This window comes from Typopeltis vanoorti, chromosome 13, assembly GCF_054136105.1.
Source record: "Typopeltis vanoorti isolate ZY-2024b chromosome 13, IOZ_Tvanoo_1.0, whole genome shotgun sequence".
Classification (NCBI taxonomy): domain Eukaryota; kingdom Metazoa; phylum Arthropoda; class Arachnida; order Uropygi; family Thelyphonidae; genus Typopeltis; species Typopeltis vanoorti.
Window position 1 is genome coordinate 16682337 of NC_143561.1, and position 24097 is coordinate 16706433.

Consider the following 24097-nt stretch of genomic DNA (forward strand, 5'->3'; position numbering starts at 1 on the left):
GTCTTCTGTCTAACCTTGGAAAGATCGCAGAAAAAGTAGTCCTTACTAGTCTTCAATCACAAACAGACCAACTATGTATAATCCAAAATGAGCAATTTGGATTTAGAAAAAACCACTCCACCGTTCAGCAGATCAATAGGCTAATCGAATACATCTCCGAAGGCTTCAACTGGAACTTTCATACAGCTGCAGTCTTTTTAGAAGATGCAAAGGCTTTTGATAAGGTGTGGCATCAGGGTCTTCTCTACAAGCTCATCACATTCAATATGCCTACTAATCTAGTTAAAATAATTCACTCTTACCTCAGAGACAGATACTTGCAAGTCAAAATAAATGAAACTGTATCAACCAGACGCAAGATTCTGGCGAGAGTGCCGCAGGGCTCACTCTTGGCCCCCTTGCTGTTTTCTATCTGCATTGCTGATATTCCTCAAAACCCAAGCTCAACAATCACTGCATTATTAGCAAGATCTCTCAGCCCCAAACTAGCTGTCAAAAGACTCCAAAACAGTGTTCACACATTAGAGAAATGGTTGATGAAGTGGAGAATCCAATCCACAGAAGAGTTCAGCCATATAATATAAATCGATAAAAAAAACTACAATTCACCAATCATATAGAACACATAAGTTCAAAGACATCCAAAGTAATAGGGCATCTCTACCCCATGATCAACAGAAAAAGTAAATGTGATACTCGGAACAAACTGCTCATATACAAGATGGTAATATGCTTAGTCATCACTTACGCATCTCCTGCATGGAGTCATACTTCAAAAACAAATATTCAAAAGTTTCAGAGAATACAGAACAAATGTCTGAGAATGAGTTTGGATGCTTCGTGGTTTATCAGAAACTCCCAAATTCACAGAGACATCAACATTCCCTGCATCACATCTCTCCTTCACGACCTAGCTGAAAAGTTCTTCATCAAGACAATTAATCATCCGAACCCACTGATCAAGCAAGCTTCAGACTATAATGAAGCAGATTTCTGCAAATACAAGAGACCCAAATCAATTCTATGCTCAGCTGAACACAGTTAATCTCACTGCCCTTTCAGGGCGAGCTTAAAGCTCAATTTTCCACCCAAAGAATTTTCCTTTTCAGATGGAGGGGAATATGAAAAGCATTTATGCTTCACCCATCAAAATCGTATCGTTCTGTGTTCTGCCTTAGTATCACCACTTCTGGGTCTGCCTCCCACTGACGAGACCTCAATAAAGGTTGAAACCAGTCTGGGTAGTGGCCCTTCCCTTAATGCATAGCATTATACATCTCTGCAAGGAGATGTGTTTTGCATTATGGGAGATACTGAGACAGGAGTGATTGAGAGCTTGGACCACTTTTATATTTTGTTTATATTCCTGCCTCCTATGCTGACTCCTTTAAATTCTTCTAATTGCTGGAAGATATTTTCAGTATAGAGGTTAAACAATATAGGAGAAAGAACACAGCCTTGTCTGACACCCTTCTTTACTGGGGATTTCTCCTGATATTTATATTGAGGCAGTTTGCTCCCAACATAGATTTATCAGTAATCTGGTATCGTTACCATCCATTCCTAAATTTCTGATGCATTTGATTAGTTGTTCATGTTGTATCTGTATCTCCTTCAATTCTAACTATAAGTTTTAAAAGAGGTAAACCGTGAGTAGACATAACTATACATAATAAATAACGGAAACACTCACGTAGAAATATTATTTAATAGTATAATTTTCGCCTGTGTGTCACAGGCATCTTCAGTACAATTAAGCTCAAAATTAAACACTAACTGACAATTCCAAAAAGCGCCACCTAAGTAGCTGGTGTAAGATCTTACACCAGCTACTTAGGTGGCGCTTTTTGGAATTGTCAGTTAGTGTTTAATTTTGAGCTTAATTGTACTGAAGATGCCTGTGACACACAGGCGAAAATTATACTATTAAATAATATTTCTACGTGAGTTTTTCCGTTATTTATTATGTATAATTCTAACTACTGATAAGCCTGAATGGCAAAGAAATGGAGCTAGCAGAAGAATTAGATAAGTACCAGATCGACATAATAGGGAGTGACTGAAACAAAAAAAGACAAAAACTGGTGAGATCTTTCTGAGCAATAAATACAAAATGTTATATTCAGATATTCAGACAATGACAATCAAGGAAAAGGAGGAGTAGCCATAGTATTCAACACAAAATACGAGGCTAATCTTCTTGAATGGCAGGCAGTCTCAAGTAGAGTAATGTGGGCAAATATGAGAATGGGGAACTGGACAATGAGACTTATTTGTGCCTATGGTCCCACAGAAGGTTCTACTAAGGTAGAAGTAGAGGAATTTTTTTGAGGATTTAGAGAAAGCATCTGACACAATGAAAAAGGAAATGTTGGTCCTTGTTGGGGATCTAAATAGCAGAGTAGGAAATGATTGTCAGACATACAAAAATATTTTGGGAAAATTTGGGGAAAAGAACAAAGCTAATAATAATGGCAAATTTCTGTTGGATTTCTGCTCAGGACATGGATTGGTTATTACTAACACCATGTTCCAACATAAAAATGTGCAAAAATTCACATGGAGAGAAGAGGCAAGAAATAAGAAAAGTCTCATTGACTATGTTATTGTTGATAGTGATGTTTTCTCCCTGGTACAGGACACCAGAGTGTACAGAGGATTTGAAATTGGAAGTGATCACTATTTAGTCTTGAGCAGGATAAAAATTAAATTTCATATTGAAAAGAATAACATATAAGAAAGTTTTAAAGCGAATAAAAGTTGAGCATCTCTCAGATGTGAACTGTAGACTAAAATACACAAAGATTATTGAAGAAAAAATGAAATAGTTTGAGAACAGGAACCAAACTTTAGAGATTCATTGGCAAGCCTTGATGAAAACCTTGATTGATTCAGCCATAGAGGCAGGTGGTGAAGTTGTCTTCAAGGATAGAAAAATTAGAACTTCATGGTGGACACAGGAAGTTAAACAGGCAGTGAAGGAAAAGAAGAAAGCATATCAGAAGTTCCTGGCAAATAAGTCAGTTTGTGCTCTTAGAGAATACAGAGACAAATGTAAAACTAGCTAAACAAAAGTTGTGGGAGGACTTTGGCAAGAACATAGAAAATAAATGTCAAGAAGGTGGCAAAATATTCTGGAGGTTGTTGAAGAAACTTAGGAATGGAGGAAAGAGTGCTGTAAAAGGAGTTAGAGATGATAAAAGTGACAAGAAAACAAGAGAAAAAGATATCCTGGAAGTATGGAGTAATTACTTTGAAAAACTGCTAAATGAAACAAGCAGGGATGACAGCACAGTGATTAAAAAAAAAAAAAAACGCTGACCAGGCATGCAGTTGGGAATACATATCCATACTCAGGGCCGTGCCGTGCGGTTGTGCAGATTGTGCACTGCACAAGGGCGCTTGAAGATAGAGACGCCATCTCACCACGGGAAATAATAAAAAATATATATATACATTTTCTTATTCTTGAATTATATCGTACTATATAAATTACAGTTACAAATTATATTTAATGCAATAAAAATGAAATTTTAAATCAGTCAAATTATTATGAATTCTTAATAATCTAACAACATTTTTAACTTAATACATCACCAGTTTTTTTAATTTGTTCGAAGTGAAACGTTATCAATATTACTGCAGAGTATTTTATTTCGCAGAGTAAGCATCGACTGAGTGAAAATTTTATAATTATTCTCGATTGTTTATTATATTTTTAGTGGAAATTGTTAGTTTAAGACATACCATGAATTCATTCTTACGCTATGCTTTACCTCTATGCTACATCCTGTGCTTCGACAGGATGTAGCATAGAGGTAGCCTGCCTCACGGCGCTGCTTAATAAGGGCTCTTGTTCAGCCGTATTACGGCAACAAGATAGTTTACAAAAATACAGTGTTTAGTTTAGCAAATAAAAAGGGTGCCATTTCCCATTGACAGTTAAATATGTGCTTATTATATTTTATTAATAAAAAAGTATAGTCATACATACTAAAACTAAACATTTTAGAACCCACTTATTAGATATTTAATGAAACAACCCATAAAGTTGCTTGCCTGCAGTAAACAATACGCCTCCACAACAGCAACTATACTGCAGAAACACGAAAACCAATTAGTTTTATCATGTCACTGAATAAGGTTCACAGACATTTGCAGACTGTGTAATATATTTCTCAACAAATAGTGCAATTACAGACAACTGGGAATATAAACACTAACTAATGAATCACATCTTCCCTCCAACAGAAACTGCTATATACACTCAAGCAAACCACATGTTGCAGGTGCACATATGGTTTTGCTTGACACTATCCCCGTCATGAACGTGTTAAAACTAAGAAATATATAGTGAATGCATTTCAGATATTATGTAAATTGGTTTAAGAGAATTAGCATTTCAATTCAATTGTCAGCTTGTTTTGTTTGGGTTGCATGATCTTTTGTTAATACCCACCAATCATATGCACTTCTTAATAGTTGCTTTTTCTCTACTGGCCTACAATCGTGCACATCTTTCACTTCTCATTAGTAATTTGCAAGGAGTGTTCATTACGTATCTCAAGTCTAAAATTACTGGTAACTTTTGTTTGATATAATGGGGACTCTATTTGGGTAGATAACTTTGATTGCACACAAGGAAACCACTCTCGAGGACAGAAGAAGTGATGGAGAATAGAAGCTTCTTGGTAAGTCATACCCATTTTCAGTTTTTTTTTCTGAAAACTTTAGTTTCCGAAAATCCCCATATATATCTCACACCACTATTTTTTAGCTTTAATTTTGGGAAAAATGTGCAAGTTATAGTCGAGTAAATACGGTAATTTTTTTACCTTTCAAATTGTTAAGTATGGATCATTGGTTAAAGACTGGATTTATAAAACGCACAGAAGAGAGCAATATAGCAGATATAGAAATAAGCAATTTCACTCCTTTCATTGGTGATAAATTATTTATATTAAGTAAAAATGTATAGTATCTTTATCAATTTTGTTCTATTAAAAATAAATCATATTTTTTTTTGTTTAAATGTACATCTAAATTCAAATAAAACAAACATTTACAATGAAATATATTTTTATTTATTTATTATTATTATTTTGATAAGGGTATTTTGAAAAGGTACTTGGTAATAATGAAAATTAAAGAAGGGGTACGCGGATATATGAAGTTTCAGAAACTATTTTTCCAAAAATATTTAGTATGAAACATAGGTGTATATTACAATGTTCGTTTTCTTAAATTCCGCTTCAAATTTGGATAGACGAAATAGCGTACATCCAAATATGCACTTCTTACATTTTTTTCAGCGTCATTTTCAATTTTGAATGTATTGTGTATTCTGTGTTTAAGCGACTTTGGACAATTTTTGACTTTGATTTTAATTGTGTACTTATTTTTGGATTTTTGATAGACAAATAACATTTTAAAGGTAATAGTTTATAAATTATAAACATGTTAATCAGCTGAGGGACCATAGCTAAAAATCCCGTATATATGCAAGGTAAACTATCTGCGTGTCAGGCTGACGTGGCTCAAATTAAATTAATAAACATAGGTTATTTATGAGCTATAAAACTCTTTAGATGATCTAGGTTTGTTTATGCATACTTTAGATGATCTAGGTTTGTTTATGGCTCTTTCTTGATACTTTTCTGATGTCTTTTGCATCATTTCATTTTGTGCGTTACAGTGTTACTGTGCGGTTGCCTGTTGTTTTATAAAATATATTTTTTGTTGTTTAGTAAATTTTTTTATGATTTTGGTTTATAATTCACATAAAGTAAGTACGTCTATTATATTTTTGCAAAATTTGAAAATCAGTTAAATTGTTTCATTATCTTATTTTGAAAACAACAGATTTTTATATTATATTTTTGGGTAGAAAATAAATAATTTTCAATAAGTGATTTATTTATATATTTCTTCTTGTTCTGGTTGGAAGATATTGGGGTACTTTTACTAATTTCTTTAATAAATAATTTTAATATTCTAGAAATTTCTTAATTATTAAACAATTACCAGAATGTAAACAGTATTAAATAAATATCACTGAGAAATCAATCACTGGCTAATATATCTACATGTTAATTTTCAAAAAAATACCTAAAATGTAAGTATATTTATTGTTCAAAACATCTGAAAAATCAAGTTCTGTAATAAAAAAAAATTTAAAAAAAAATAGTCAGTCTTGGCCAATTCACCTTAAAAATAATAGTCGGTTAAGGAGTTAAAAAAAATAAGTTTAAGGGAAAATTTCAGAAATTATTATTTATTTTGGGGAACAACTTTTAATGCTCTTCTTATTTTAAAGTCTAACCAAGTGTGTTAACACCTAGATGTCGGAAAAAAAGCCAAACAAGTTATCTGGTGCACAAAACAAGAAAAGACAATTGCAACAAGTACAACTGGAACATAAATTGGCTGGATCGCTGAGTAAATTTTCAACTTCAGGACCACACAAAAAACGAAGAACAGAAAGTTCTGATGAAGCAAGTACTCCGTGTAGCTCTACTACAGAAAAAGAGAGGACACAAGATAACTATGAAGAAACAAATGTTACATGCAAAAATGAAACTGGCCTGACTGGACTGTCTACAGAAGTTGCAGCAGAAGAAATATTGGATTCTGATTGAGCAAAGTAGAGTAGAAGTGAAACCTGAAACTTCAAATTTTACTTTAAATTTTAATGTTAATGATCCAGGTACTTGGCTGAAACATATAACTACCAACGTTAGAGATTGTTTAGTTGAGCATTGCCCACATCAAGTAGTTAAAGAATTTCCCAAAGATGAATCTGGCTGCAAGTTTTCAGATTCATACTATTATCGAACTTTAGCAAATGGAGAAAATCTTTTACAAAGTTATTTAGTTTATTCAGAATCGCGAAATTCTGTTTTCTGTTATTATTGCAAAATATTTGGTAGTCAAAATTCCCAACTTACTAACGAATAGGATTGTAACAATTGGCAACATTTGGGTCATATACTAAAAATACACGAGACAAGTTCTGCGCACATTAAAAACTGTTCAAAATACAGCAAACTTAAAATGTCGTTGATTAAGAAATGCATTATTGATTGCAACAAAGATTAACGGCAATTTTTTAAAGTTAGTAGAAACTGTCGCTAAATTTGATTCGATAATGGCAGAACACTCGCATCGCATCCAAACATCACAAAAAAGGAACATTGCTCATTATTTAGGTGATAAAATACAAAATGAAATCATCCGTATAATTTCTGAAGCCATAAAACAAAATATTTTAGAAATGGTAAAGAGGCAAAATATTATTCATTAATTCTTGATGCTAATCCGGATATAAGCCACACAGAACAATTATCTGTTGTTATTAGATTTGTTAATCAAAATAAAGATACAAATATAGCAGAAATTCATGAACATTTTTTGGGTTTTCAATCTGTAGAAGATACCACTGGGCAAGGACTATTTCAATTTGTAAAAAATTATTTAAAATTATTGAATATTAACATTTCGAATTTACGCAGCCAAGCTTATGATAATGGTTCAAATATGCGAGGCAAACATAATGGACTGCAGAAAAAAATCCTTGAAATAAATTCAAGGGCTTTTTTTATTCTGTGCTGCTCATTCATTAAATTTGGTAGTTAATGATGCAGCTAAGATATCTTGTGAAACTGTAAATTTTTGGGGGGTAATACAGGAATTATATAATTATTTTTCAATATCTGTGAAGCGTTGGGCTATATTAAAAAAAACATTCGTGTTTTAAATTTGAAACCACTTTCTGCTACTAGGTGGGAAAGTAGAGTAGAAGCAATAAAGTGACTTAAAAATAATATCAAGGAAATTTATCAGGCTCTTTTTGATATTATGGAAGATGAAACTAAAAGATATTGATTCTCGAGTTCAGGCAGACAACTTAATTTCAAAGATTTATTCATTTAAATTTATTTGCTCTGTTCATGTTTGGTACGAAATCTTAAGTCTCGTAAATGTTGCAAGCAAAATAATACAGAATCAAACATTTGATAAAGGAAAAATTACAGAAAATCTTGATTATGTTATGCAAGAATTAAATATTCGCCAAACAGACCAATATTTTGAAAATATTATTAGAAATGCAAAAGAAGTAGCAAACGATCTTAATATTGATCCTATTTTTCCAGACATTCGCAAAAGAACAAAAACAAAAATGTTTGGTTATGAAGCATCAGATGAGACAACGCATGATCCTAAACAAAATTTTAAAATAAATTTTTTCTTCGGGATTTTAGACATGACAATAACTTCAGTAACGGAAAGATTCATACTCTTAAAACAACATAGTGAGGACTTTAAAGTTATAAGAGACATTAGCAAATTAAAAGATTGGAGCGATGAAGATTTAATGAAATATTGTAAAGATTTGCACTTAAAACTAAGCGACAATCAAGATTTCGACAATCGCAATATTGAAGGTATGACTTTATTTGAGAAATTAAAAGCTTTGCAATGTTTTATCAAAAAAGAGTCGGCTCCTCAGGATGTTTTAAATTATATATACTAAAATAAATTAACTGACACGTTTCCGCATAATGCGATTGTGATGCGTATTAATTTAACATTATCAATATCCGTAGCATTAGGGGAAAGAAGTTTTTCAAAACTGAAACTAATAAAAAATTATTTGCAGTCAACAATATATGGAGAGTGTCTAATGGATTTACCAATTATATCAATTGAAAAAAATATTATGGATTCATTAGACATTAAAGATATTAAAAATTTTGTGGCAGCTAAAGCAAGACGGATAAATATGTAAAATAAACCTACCTTTATACTAATTGTTATATAGTTAAAAGCATATCTCCAAATTATCTTTGTTATGTAATATTTCTTTTTACATTAAAATAAAAGTAATTTTCGTTTATTTATATATATATATATATATATTTTTTTTTTTTTTTCTGTTGTATTTATATATTAAGGAATAAACATTTTTGAAAATTTTCATTACTAAAAATTCCTTATTAATGAATTTCAGTAATTACAATGTTCTACTACTGTTAAATAAAATTTATTTCTATGTATGCGTATAAACTGTTATGTACTTTTAACAAAGTAAAATTTTTTTGCAAAAATTTTTCATGGAAACTTATTTTATGGGGGCACTGAAAAACGTTTTGCACAAAGGAACCTCCTACCCAATGCGCAGCAGTGTCCATACCTGAAGTAGAAAAAGCCATCAAAGGCTTGAAATGTGGAAAGGCAGTAGAAGTAAATGATTTCCGACCAGAAATGCTGAAGTATGGTGGTATAAAAGTCTTACAGTGGCTGCAATGCATAGTTCAGAATGCCTGGACAGAGGGATGAATTCCCGATGATTGGAGTAGAGCTCTCATAGTACCCATTTATAAAAAGGGAAAGAAAACTGAATATGAGAATTACAGAGGTATTTCCCTACTGAGTGTTGCTGGTAAGAAATATGCAAGTATACTTGAGAAACAGTTGAGAAGAATTGTGGAAGAAAAACTTGGTGAAGAACAAGCTGGATTCAGGTCAAATAGAGGCTGCCAGGATCAGCTCTTCACTTTACAACAAATAGTGGAGAAATCATCGGAATATAACAAAGATCTGTATTTAAGTTTTGTCGATTTGGAAAAGGCATATGACAAGGTGCCAAGAGAGAAGCTATTCAATACGCTGCAGTTATATGGTGTCAATGGGGCATTATATCAAGCAATACTTAGTCTTTATTTGAGTTGTGAGTCAGCAGTTAGAATTGAAGGAAGTACAGGAAGATGGTTTAATGTTAAATCTGGTGTGAGACAAGGATGTACATTATCCCTTCTGTTATTCATTATCTATATCGATCACATTATGAAGGAATGTGGTATTAAACCTGATATCAAAATTGGAGATGTTAATGTCAGCTCTTTGCTTTATGCGGATGATGTTATACTTCTAAATAAATCCGCTACAAGTCTGCAAGATTCTCTGACTAAATTGAATAGCTGTTGTAATAGATATGGTATGAAGGTCAGCAATAAAAAGACAAAGACAATGAAAATAGGCAGAATCATTGAAAATGTCAACTCTGTTGTGAATGGAGAACCTGTGGAACAAGTAAAACATTTCAGCTACTTAGGCATGATTTTTAGTGAAGATAGTAAATTAAATATAGAAATAGACAACAGAATCAATAAAGCTGATATGGTAGGAAGTCAATTGAATAAATTCATATGGAATAAGAAAGAAATTAGTCGGAACACTAAATTAGCTGTACACAAGACAGTATTCATACCAGTTTTAAATTATGGATCTGAGAGCTGGGTCAGAAGTAAAACACTTAACCAAAGACTAGAGACCGCAGATATGAGAGTCCTGAGAAAGATTATAGGCATGAACAGATGGCATCAATGGCAATATCATATTAAAAATGAGGATATTAGGAAAGAACTTGACATTGTCAGCATCCAGGACTGCATTAGGAGCTAATCTCAGGTGGTATGGTCACTTAAACAGAATGGGCAAGGAAAGATTAGCAAAACAAGTGTTCTCTGCCAGGTTGGCAGGAAAACGACTCAGAGAAAAACCAAGATATAGGTGGATTGATACAGTACAAAGTGCCTTAGATGATAGAAATATAAGATCTGATAATGTTGGAGTCTTGACAAGTAACAGACTGATTTGGAGGAAAATTGTAGATAGGAAGTTAGTAATGATGTAAATTTTTCATGTAGTACTATCATATCCTGTACATTCCCTTGATGGTACATGGTAGGAATTGATGATAATGAAAATGAAAATACGATCTTGTCAACTTCTATTTGGCCTGAACCCAGCTTTCTATTCCAAGCTTCCTTTTCACAATTTTTCTTGGCCATTTCTCAAGTTTACTTGCATAAATCTTACCAGGACTCGAGTAAGGACATTCCTCTATTATTCTTACATTCAGTTTTAGTTCTCTTTTTTATAGATGGAATTCTCTGACTAGGCCTTCTGAATTATTCAATGTAGTTACTGTAAAACTTTTATTCCTTCCTATTTGAGCATTTCTGATTGAAATATGTAAAGGCAGCTGATGGCTTTTTCTACTTGGGTACTGATATGTATTGCTGATTGCCTTCCTTGAGTGTTTTAACCACCATGGTTTTTGCTCGTTTCATATAGCAATCTTTCAAAGTAATTACTCTAATATCTAGAACATTTTTTGTCTTCAGTTTTCATGTCACCTTTATCATATTTGATTCCTTTTACAATACTTTTTCCGTACATTTCTAAGCATTAATCTCAAGAATATTTTGCCACTTTCCTGATATTATTTATGTTCTTACCAAAGTATTCTCATGACTTAATTTAGCTAGTTTTACACCTTGTTTTGATTTCTTACATTTTTCTCTGTATTTCAAGAACTTTCATTATGCATTCTTCTTTTCCTTCACTATCTCTTTAACTTACTGAGTCTGCCCTGGAGTTGATATTTCTGTCCATGCATACAAACTCACCACATGCTGTCCTGGCTGAATCGATCAGTTTTCATCATGGTCTCCACTGAATCTCCAAAATTTTGTTCCTGTTTTCAAACTCTCATTTTTTCCTGAATGATGTTTGTTTCTATTCATTGTAAAACTTTCTTGCACACTCTTCTTTTCAATTTCTTAGGTTACAAAAAATGGTTACAACATCAAAGCTATCAATGGCATCTTGAATAAGCAGTCTCATGCTCCATAACGAAGTCTTCCATGGTTTTTTAGATCACCAGAACAACCTCAACCTATACAAAATCTTTTGTCTTCGCAGCATTTGTTATGTTGGATGGGCTAGAGAATTCTGTGAAAAAAAACATAGATATGGAGAAAACATTGACACATAAATCTTGACTAGAGTTTCAAAGTTTTTCCAGAGTTTCAAACCAACAAAATTTCCAATTAAGTCGGTTTTTCACTCACTTATGAAAAACCAACTTAATTGGAAACTCATTCCTTACAGAGAATTTAATAATTATGTGGCTAATGTACAGAATGAAGTTTGACATATGGTGGATACAAACAGAAGAGTGCAAAAGAATAAAATGAAAGATTGTGATGGAGAGAACGAAGTAGCGAATGGCTCAAGAAATATCACCATATGGAGATTCGTTCATAAAACGTGGATTAAAGAGTGCACAAAGTATGCTTTCCAGGTTGTATAATGAACAGAGTGATTGAGGCACTGGATATGAGAAGTAAGTATGTGAGAGAGTTAGTAGTTGTGGTGGGACTGGATGATTTTGTTGGGCATAGGGAGAAGGTGAGATTGGGTATTAGGAGATTATTGAGAAGAGGGAAAGACAGCAGAGATCAAAGATCTTGAATGAAATGTTAGTGGAGATGTGTGAAGAGAAAGAAGTGCAGTTTGTGAATATGTAGGATGAGTTGGAACGACTGGAACTGTAATGGAATCAGTTAGGAGGAGGAGGTCATGATCGGCAATCTGCTTACATATTACAACAAGGTGACAAATTCACTCGATAAAGGTGAGATATGAATGTCATATCTCTTCTTGAATGAATTCAAGAAGAGATATGACAAATATTGTTTTGATAGTTTGGGTCTCTTGTGATGAGTCTACTGGCTCCATGGAGATAACTGTAATAATAATAATAATAATATACGGTGGTGTAGTTTTACACCTTGTTGTATGTTGAACATGTTTTGTATGTAGCTAGTTTAGTGTCTTGACTAATTTTTTTAAGTCATTTAGTCATATGCTCTTGTTTCTTACCAAGCATCTTGGTCTCCATATAAATGCAGTACTTCTTTCATGAGGCCCTTTTGTTCTCCTGACCTTCCACTTGGATTTTTCAAAGGCGTTTGATAGACTGCCACATGACAAGCTACTACCTAAATTGAAAAGATGGACTTAGATAACAAACTTGTAAGTTTTATAGCTGATTGGCTGTCTGGGCCATTATTAGCAGGTTTTGTATGAAGGAGTAGATTCCCAGAAAAGGAAGGTCTCTAGGAGTGCTACAGGGATCTGTTTTGGGGCCATTATTGTTTAACTTGTATGTTAATGACATTGGGACTGCTTAACTGGAGATGTGTGTAGCTGTTTGCTAATGATACAAAATTGGGAAGAGCTATGAGAAGAGCAGACTGGATTTGAATAGACTATGTGAGTGAGCAAATGAGTAGAGCTATCAGTTTAATGTTGCAAAGTGCAAGGTTTTGAAATTTGGCAGACAAGGTTGGGATTGTAGAGCATCATAGCCTGGTAGCAGACTTACATCTTTACTCTCTCACTCTTCTTTTTGTCTTCTTCTGATAGTATTCATATCCTCTCGTACAATATTTTTTACCTTTTTTGTATCTTGACAACTTTGCTAATATTATTGATTTTTGAACTAGGCAAACAAAATTTAGTTATACTCATTAATTACTCATCACAAAATCACCATAAATTGCTCCTTGCTCTCCATCTCTCATTTAGTCATATGTTCTTGTTCTTACCAAGCATCTTGTTCTCCGTATAACTGCACTACTTCTTTCACGAGACCCTTTTGTTCTCCTGACCTTCCACTATTGCAATTTTAACATATTGATAAATTTTCCTGACTTATCAGTATTATTCTCTACTCCAGTATCAAGTGTTTTATACTTTCCACACAACTAGCACTCACTTTCAAAACATTTCCACATATCTGTTCACCAATTTTGCTTTCCTTCAGTAAATCTTCACCTTTCACTGCACACCAAATTGTCACATACTGAATTCCTCCAAGAAAGATATAGCCAACATTATTATATTATGCCTTGGGGCAATTTCAACAATATCTACTTGAAATAACTCTGTTATGTCGTTTTTCTTATTTTTATATCTTCCCTTTTTACCTTTCACTCGCTATTTTACTTCTTCAGATATCGGGCCTAATATACTTACATCTAGGATTGTTTCCTCTTCAGATACTGACAAATTTATATTATGCTGCCTTAGCCAGTATCCTATAGCAGAAAAGATCCTTACTCAGGGAGACAGTACTAGATTCTGAGGTGTTCTTACACTATTACTTTAATGAGGCTGTATAGATTCAGACTGCAGTCGTGACCTTAATCTATGATTATATACACTTTCTAATTCCTTCCCACCAAAAGAGGTTCTATTTTTATAAGTGGTAATTTGGAATCAGAATCAGGCATGACTCAGGTATAGGCAAATAAATCATGTTTATTGGAATATCAAAGCAAAATACACTAAAGAAATTCAAGCATTCAATTTATCTCAATACTAAATAAGGAAACTCGAGTTAAAAGATCAACACACTTTAAATTTAAATCAAAGGTTATAAAGCATGTAAGACACAGTGATTGATAATTGGGATAGATAGCAAATGATATGGTGTTAATTATTATTATTATTTCGGGCGACTCCAGGGAGTCCTTAAACTCATCGAGGGAGGCCCTAAACATCATGTCCACACAACTATATGACATTCTCACAGTATCTATCATACCTTCCCTTGAACTCACTCACCGTCATAGGCCCCACAACAGACTGGCAGCTTATTCCACTCATTTACGACTCTAAAAGTAAAGAACCCAGCCCTAACGCCCCTGCTAACCACACTCTTGCCCAGCTTCCATAGGTGTCCCCTAGTTCTCCCACCATGTCCTGATCTCAAAAATATCCTCTGAATTAATCCTATAGAATCCCTTTAGCAATTTGAATGTCTCAATCATATCTCCCCTTTTCTGCCTATCAACTATTATGGTGCGTGGTCGGTGTAATTTAGCGCTCGTGTAAAATTGGTGATTTTTGGAGTTTTTTGTGTGTGTTTTTCCTTAGAAAATTGGTTTTATAGTATATTAGAACGATTTTTGTGTTTTTAGAGTATTTTGTGTGTCTTTATAACATATTTTATTGGGGCTGTCGCCCGCTAGAGGGATTCGTAGTGTGTAGTGTTCGTAAAAGCTCCGGATAAGATTAGTATGATTTTCAGTTATCGTTGATAAATTTATTTAATACTGCGTAGTTTTGTTTGCCTTGCGTCTCTTAGTGCATCTTTTTGTGTGTTTTTGGTGTGTTATAATTTGATAAAATACGTTGCAAGTAAGTATGGCTCCAGTACGAAGGAAAATGGCGGCCAGTAATGATGGTTCGCCATCTTTATCAAAGAACGGTAGTATAAAAGAGATGATTCAGTGTACTACCTGCGAAATGTACGCTTTGCGGAGTGCGGTCGGAGTGTGGTTAGATGATAATAAAGGAGTGAATGTGTGTAGAAAATGTGGGGAGAATGAGAAGTTGAAGAGTATTTCGGATCATGAGTGTGATATTTTTGTCAAACTTCCGAATGAAGAAAATAGGGATATGACAAGAAACGGCGGGATTGTACCAGAGAATTGTGAAAGTGTGAATGATAGTATGAATGGTTTTACTGAGAATAAAAAAGATGAGATAGACACAATGAGTGAGATCGCGTTGTTGAATGGTGCGATACAAAGGGCAAAACAGCAGCTAGAGCGTATGAGCAAAAGTCGACTGAATGAACCAGCCAATAATAAAAAGTATGACAGGAAAAATAGACATATGAGTGTGAACATGAACAAAATGAAGGATAGAGTGCTGTATGGAGACTTGTTAGTACGAGGTGTGATAGTAGAGGATTTGACAAAATCGTACCAACTGGTGTGACTATAAAGGATGTAACTGAGTCTATTAGAGAGCAAAAGGAAAGGGTGAAAGAAATGATTGTTGTGGCAGGTACGAATGATTTGAAAGGAGACAAAATGGAAATGATAGAAGACCTGAATGAATTGTTTGAGGTAGCAAAAGAAAAGAGTGAGAGAGTTAGAATGATTAGTCTTTTGCCACGGTATGACAGTGAAATGTTTAAAAGGAGGGCCATAATTGCGAATGACTTTATGTGTGGGTTATGTATGACGAGTGGTGTGGAATTTGTGGACGTCTGGAGCGAGTTCGATGGGCGAAAGGATCTATATAAAATGGATGGCTTGCATTTGAATGGTTACGGTGTAAGAAGACTTGAGAAAGTGTTGCTGAATGTGGTGGATGTGCAAATTCAGGGAAACTAGATTTATTAAGGGGGGGAGTAGATATACAGTCCTTAGGGAAGCAGTTGAATGTAAGAACGAATATAATATGCCCGAGCAAATAAGGACAACAAATCAGAGTGGGATAGTTAATATAAGGCATCAAGGTAGGGTTGGGGCTAATAGGGGTCTTAAATTCATGTACACTAATGCTAGGAGTATTAGGAACAAGACGGAAGAGTTTTTGGCCATGGTTGGCACTTCCAGACCACAGGTTATTGTTATTAGTGAAACATGGCTGACTGTAGATGATATAGCTGGTGGGATTGAATGTGATGGGTATAGTGTGTTCAGGAATGACAGGGAGAATAAAATGGGGGGAGGAGTATTGTTGATGATAGCTGATGAGCTGCAGCCAAGGAGAATAGAAGTTGAATTGCAGGATAGAGAAAAGAGCACATTTGAGGCCATTTGGTGTGAAATTGTGGCTAGCAGAACTAAATATACAATTGGGTGCTGCTATAGACCAGATGATAGAAAAGATGGTGGTGACAGTATGCACAAGCCAAATAGAAGAAATGAGGGGAAGGAGGGTGATTATTATGGGAGATTTCAACTATGGTCGCATTGATTGGAGTGAGGAGAGGACACACGGGAGGAAGGAATTGGATTTTATGCAGTTATTAAGGGATAACTATCTGCGACAGCATGTAATGGAAAATACTAGGGGTCAGAGAGTGCTTGACCTAGTAATTACATCTGAAGATTTGGCTGTAACAAATATGACCACATTGCCACCAATTGGTGAGAGTTATCATAGGGTCTTGACTTGGGAGGTGGCTAAAGGTGTAGAATTTTCAATTAAGACACGGTACATGTGGAATTATCGGGCTGGAAAGTATGACAAGCTTAGGAGTTTGATTGGTTCAGTGCCATGGCATGTACAACTGCAAGGACTAGAAGTCGATAGTGCATGGGAGGTAGTTAAGAAGTGTTTGCATGAAGCAATGGCTGGCTGTATACCTAGAGTCCAAATAATAAATCAACTAGGGATTAAATGGATGAATAACACCATTAAGCTTGAGCTGCAAAAAAAGAAACAACTATGGAGGGAATTTAAGGAGAAAGGTGACCGGCAGGCACACGAACGGTATAAAGCGCAGGCCAGAAGGGTAACGAGTGTGGTAAGAAAAGCAAAAAAGGATTACGAAAGAACATTGGCCATGCAGGCTAAAGAGAATCCTAAACAGTTTTTTAGATATGTAGCAAGTAAAAGGAAAAATGTACATAGCAGAATGATTTTAAAGAATGCCGATGGTAAGGAGGTAACTGAATCAGTTGATATAGTTGATTTACTGAGTGAGCACTTTGCAAGAATATATCATCCAGGTGGTGACATTGCAGAAACGAATGTACCAGTAGATTATACGGGAATTGTGGTGAATGAAGTGGAAGTGAGTAGTCTATTGCATAACCTCAATGTTAATACATCTGTGGGATTAGATGGTATACCAGCTCGTGTTGTACGAGAAGCAGCTAAAGAATTGTCAGTACCCTTGACCATTTTGTTTGAGTCTTGGGTCTGGGTTAGTCCCGAGGGGGTGGAAAGAGGGGAAAATAGTTCCATTGCATAAAGGAGGTTCCAAGACTGCTGTTGTAAATTACCGACCGATTAGCATATCAGGAATCATTGCCAAGGTCTTAGAGAAATTAGTCAAGAAAAGAATACAGGATTGGATAGATGAAAATCGGATATTGTATGGGGGACAACATGGTTTTGTGAAGAGTAGATCATGCTCAGTAACTTGCTCACGTTTTATAACACAGTGATGGCTGAACTGGATAGGGGTAATGGGTTTACAGTAATACTACTGGACCTTGCCAAGGTTTTGATAGGATACCACATAGAACCCTAATCAGTAAACTGGAGCAGATGGGGAGAGATATAGGGTTGGTGAGATGGATAGGAGGGTGGTTGAAGGAGAGATACCAGAGAGTGGTTTATTCAGAAGTGGAGTCTAAAAGACGGCTTGTGACTAGCGGAGTGCCACAGGGCTCTGTTCTTGGACCACTGCTTTTCAATTTGTTCATCAATGATATAGGAAAGGATTTGAGAGGAAGTGTTCACTTGTTTGCTGATGATGCAACGTTGGGTAGAGCAATTATGAGTGCACAGGATGTCAAAATTTTACAGGATGATTTGGATAGTTTGGAGGACTGGGCTAGGAAAAATGGATGTCAATTTAATGTGCCAAAGTGTAAGGTTATGCACTTTGGGGTGAAAAGAATAGCAGCAGTATATCGCATTGGTGGAACCGTACTCCAGGAGATTGATGAGGCCAGGGATTTGGGAGTGTTGGTGGATAGGGAATTGAAGTTTGGGGGGGGTACATTGCAAAAGTGACTAAAAAAAGCTCACCAAATCACTTGGCTTCTGAAAAATACTTTAACATGCAGAGACAAGCAAGTTGTTGTTCTTCTGTATCGAGCGTTGATAAGACCCCATCTGGACTACTGTGCCCAGTTATGGGCACCAGGGTTTCTTCGTGATGGGGAGGAAGTGGAGAGGATCCAGAGACGAGTGACCAAGATGATAGCAGGTCTGTGGAATGAACCTTATGGGAATAGGTTGAAGATTTGTGGGTTGCAGAAATTGGTCGATAGGCGAAGGAGGGGTGATATGATCGAGACATTCAAATTACTGAAGGGTTTCTATAAGATTGATCCAGAAGATATTTTTGAAAATATGACTGGTGGTGGGAGGACTAGGGGCCATGAATGGAAGCTGGGCAAGAGCGTGGTTAACAAGGGTGTTAGAGCTAGGTTTTTTACTTGGAGAGTAGTGAATGAGTGGAATAAGCTTCCAGAGTCTGTTGTGGGTGCTACGACCATGAATGAGTTCAAGGCAAGATATGATAGATACTGTGTGAATGTCGAATAGTTGTTCTTTTCATGATGTTAGGGCCTCCCTCGATGAGTCTGTCGACTCCTTGGAGTTGCCCGGAACAATAATAATAATAATAACTAGTTTCTGCAACTCACAAATCTTCAACCTGTTCTCATATGGTTCATTCCATAGACTTATCATTTTAGTCACTCGCCTTTGGATCCTCTCCACCTCTTCCCCATCACGAAGAAACCCTGGTGCCTATAACTGGGCAGTTCAATCTCTAGCTGTAGCCAATCAGAGATAGCTGGCCCAAGACCATCACCAATTATATATGGTGCCTGGTGAAGAGAAGCGACTGACAAGTACCACCATCTCACTATAAAAAAACAGAGTTTCTTGGAGAAAAAACCCACTTGCCCGTGCCAGAAATTGACTAACTCAGGAACTGGTCGAAAAAAGGCTTAGTAAAAATTTCTCTAGTTGGCGACTAGAACTGAACTTATGATTCTCTCTCTCTCTCTTCAGGTGATCTAGCACTGTGGCAGGTACATGCCACTTACACTGAGCAACACTGGTCCCATCTTTACTATTCTGTATTAATGTAAAAATACAGGGGCTACAAAATTTGTTTCAGATATCAGAATTTAATGAATAACATGTACGGAATTTGTTGGCTACAACTTCCTGTAATATTAATATCTTGTAGCACCTATTTTTAAAGAAATATTTCTGTGCGTGATTTATTGTTAATATAATTTCTAACTGTAAAGTCATTTGATGAATGTTATAATAATGTTCCCAGTTCTGAGTAGTATAATTCACTGTCATGCTCATAATCAGTAATAAATATGATATAGCTAATATGCATAATTATAAATTATAATTATTAATCAACTATAAATTGAGATTTTTTTTTTTCTTTCAGTTATGATGTTTCCAGTAACTAAATTGTTAGAGTTACAGTGCCTTCCACATGGAGAAAAGGGTGCTTCTGTTTTTCATGAGGTCTTCAAGAGTTTTAATATTAAAAAAATCGTTTTCTGCTAGACATAAATTTTGTATTGTACAAAAATGTCTCTAAAATGTCCCAATTGTCTCTAAAATATTCTTTTGCCATAACAAAAATGTTTTTCCTACATAGTATAACAATGTGTATAACTTTAGCATAGCTTACTGTTGACCTTTTACAACCATATTAAGTATATAAATATTTATATAAAACCATATAAAGTAGTGTGTTACTGGTTGCAGTAACACATAACTTTAAAGAACTTTTTGCTGTTAACTTTGAATAATTCTTTTAGACAGGCTTATACATTGGTAACACGACTATTAAATTTTTAAGGAATTTATAACATATACTGGAATATTAATTAAAAGACTGTTTAATAAATACCTCCTATATTTCGGCAATGTCACATTGCCATCTTCATGGGAACATACAACTATGACACGTGCACGCAGGCACTACAAAAAAAAAAAAGCAAATGAGGCAGAACTTTTTTAGGCACCTTTAGGAGTCTGTTCCTAGAGTCCTAAAGGTGACTCTTAGCGGACTATATTGGGTAGTCTTGACTGTTGGGCTGAAGTTCTCAAGATGCAATCTTCCCAAATTTGGGGAAGTCTCATTCACCCAAATTTGTTGAGGTTTGGAAAGTTTTTTTAGAACTGAGGCTGATTCCATAAACAATCTTTCATATTTAAATTTGCTGTGGTGTTCACGTGGCTTTCTTCCAACGTTCTTCTGTGGCAGGTATCCAGAGCATGTCTGCAAACCCAGAGTGGCTGTACTGGTGAAACCAGATGTAGTCCTTTGAGTTCCGAAATCCTGACCTGTCTTCTGACATTTGTTCTGAAATCCTGCCCTGTTTGGCCAAAGTAGGACAGTTTACAGCTGCAAGGGACCTGGTACACCCCAGCTAGGTCTAGGGGAAGTGGTTGGTCTTTGGTGGAGCGGATAAGGGATGCCAATTTTTTTTTTTTTTATATGGTTTGTAACAAGAAGTCAGGTCATATTTTTTTTAAGATTTTGGTTAACTTTTCACAGGTGCCCCAGATATAGGGAATGTGATAGATTTACTGTAATCTTTGTTATGAAGGGGGTTGTGGTTAACTGGTTTTAATATTTTTTTGGGGGGTTGTAGCCATTGGCTAAGAAAGTGTTAAGGATGTGGTTTAATTCAGTGGTTAGGGCATTGTCATCTAAACAGATTAATTTTGCTTTGTTATATAGTGTTTTTATAACCCCATATTGTTATGAGGAATGGTAGTGGGATTGCTGGTGAATGTATGGGTGGGTTTTTTGTAAACAGAGAAAACCAAGGATCCATCAGGCTGGCAAGCGATTAGAGTTCTAGGAAAGGAAGACTGTTGTTTTCCTCTTTTTCCAAGGCAAACTGGATTCTGGGATGTTGGTTGTTTAAGTGTGTTAAGAAGGAGTGGAGTGTATCTGAGCTGTGTTCGCTATTTGGCCACAAATAGCAAACACAGCTGTTTAGCAAAAAACCCACTGTTTAGCAAAGCCAAACAGTGGGTTTTTGCGAGGCTGAGTTTAAGGCTTTCTCTTAAAAAGTCTCCATAAAGAAGTTGGTCAGGGAAGGCGGAGAGTGGTGAACCCATGGCTGTCCCCTCTGTCTGTTTGTAGAATTTTCCTTGCGAAACGAAACAGTCTGAGTTCATTGTGAACTGAAATAGGGCTGAGATATCGGGAGGAAATTGGCTTGGTTGAGCTCTAAGCTTTCCTTGAGTGGGATATTTGTGAATAGGGAGGAGACGTGAAAACCATTATGTTGGAGCGAGAGGTTTTCTATACTGCTTTGAAGTGGGCTGAATTTTTATGTGTGATGGTGTGTTGCCAGTATAGTGTGCGAGTGCTTTGGCTAATTTGTATGCGGGGGGGATCAATGCCATCCACTATGGGACATAATGGCACATTTTTTTGTTTATGTATTTTTGGAAGTCCATATATTCGGGGGGGGTCTAGAGTTAAAAGGTTTTAGTTTGTTGGTAACTTCCACAGGCCAAGAAGTGGAAGTGGCCTTTTTATTAGGCTTTCTTCAGGATTGCATTTTAGACTTACAAGAACTGAATATAAATATCGATGAGAGAGAAAGAATTTAATTCCATTTCACCTTACACTGAGTTAGCTTTGTATTAGGAACAGCCCACCCCCCATTTATATGTTCGGTGTGATAACGAAGTACCACATGATATCAGAGTCATGTGCAGCTACTATAAATGGGCATACCTGTTCTCTGCACATAATCAGAATTTTCCATAATGGGGAAACGTGGCAATGTAAGCCAATTTGATTTGACTGCAGGCAGATAATTCGCCCCCAGGGGGCAGGCGCCAGTATTTCAGAAACAGCTGCACTTGTTGGTTGCTCTCGTACTACTGTATCAAGGATGTACCAGGACTGGATTAACTATGAACAGACATCTGGATGTCTGTTCATAGTTAATCCAGTCCTGCAAACCAGCAGAAGGGCTAACATTAGTCAGCCATGCGTCGTTGAGCCTAGAGGTGAGCATTGGATGTCATGACTATTATCTCAGCAATGACATGCAACAGTAACACAGCTCACCCACCAGTACAACAGTGGGGTAGTTAGCCCCATTTCCATATGCACATGCCATATCTGCTTCACCTGGTGTTCCACAGTTCAAAAACCAACAAGAGTGCCCATGATAATGGCTTGCATAGGCCAAGGAACATCAGCAGTGGACCCTTGACAGATGATGGATTGTCTGGAGTGGTGAGTCCCATTTCCTGCTGCACCATGCTGATGGCTGGGTTTGCATTTGACGTAAACCACATGAAGCTCACTATCCCCTAGTTGCACAGTTGGCATTCAACAGGTCAGTGGGGGCAGTGTTATAGTCTGGGGAGCTGACATGCCTTAGGTCTGTTGGTTTTCATCCCACAAACACTGAATGATGAATGCTACAGGGACGTGTTAGCCGACCATCTGCATCCATGTCTGCAGGAGGTTTACACTGACCACAGTGCCATCTCTCAACAGGACAATGCACCTTGTCATCAGGCTCGTACAACTACTGAGTGGTTCGAGTAACACTACAACGAATTCACCACATTGTCTTGTTCCCCCCTCCCCCCAAAAAATCCTTCTCTGATGTGGTAGATGCTTGAACAGGACGTGAGAACTAAAGACCTCTTCCACAGAATGAATGTGAACTGATGGAGCTGCTGCAGCAGTAATGGGTTGAGTAATGCATGGAGGCTGAAGGATGTTTGACACCTTGTGGAATCAGTTCCTAGGTGTGTGCAAGCCATGATTGCACAGAGAGGTGGAACAACACATTATTAGGTGGGTGTTCCTAATGCAAAGCTAACTCAGTGTATTATTTTAACATTTTTCTTAATAATGTAAATATGTTTTATTTTTGTAGGATAACTTGTTTTACACATGAGCTTTAGTTTCTTGTTGCTGGAGTATACATAGTTATCACTTTGTATGAAACTTTATTTTTCACTTGGTTAGAGTATAATAAATTTAGTTTAATCCTTTATCCAAGTGTGAGCAAACAAAGTTTGCACCTGAAAGTATCTTCAGGACTGGGGTAAGGTGGTACAACACCAGGGCACTCCTTGCAAAGGTGGAGCAAGATACCAACACTCCTATCTCAGTATCTCCCATAATGCAAAACACATCTCCTTGCGGATATGTCTAATGTTATGCATTAAGAGAAGGGCCACAACCCAGACTAGTTTCGACCTTTATTGAGGTAGAATGGGAGGTCATATCTCTTCATCATTGGCCTCTTTAGAGTCAAAAAAGTTGTGCTGAGAGTCAGCTTGATAGTGAGAGAGGAGGAGAAAGATAGTGGATAGTAGTAGATAGTTAAAAGAGGCCTCAGTCGATCTACTTGGCCTGACTTAAATGCCAGCCCCAAACAGATCTCCGACATTATCTCCCTCCATCTGTTCTCTTCCACATTCCCTGGCCAGCCACCTCTTCAGATGTCTGGCCGATGAAAGAAGTGAAAAACAAATGCAGGACACATAAATTGAAAAGCAAAAGAACTAAGACACACATAAATTGAAAAGCAAAAGAGCTAAGACGCACATAAACTGAAAAGCAAAAGAACTAAGACACACATAAACAAAAACAAGAAAGGAGCTAGAACATGCATAAACAGAACAGCAAAAGTCGGTGAATTAACAGAAAAGTACTGCAAGAACG

General features: G+C 36.0%; 1 protein-coding gene across 2 annotated transcripts in view; it reads left to right on the forward strand.

Moving 5' to 3' along the window:
• The window catches only part of LOC150099954 (uncharacterized), a 257685-nt gene that overhangs the window by 210746 nt on the left and 22842 nt on the right, over positions 1-24097 (forward strand). For both annotated transcript variants that reach the window (XM_090402731.1, XM_090402732.1), the window contains one exon: positions 19817-19896. In XM_090402731.1, coding sequence (XP_090258857.1) covers positions 19817-19896 — 80 coding nt within the window. The remainder of the gene's footprint in view (positions 1-19816; positions 19897-24097) is intronic.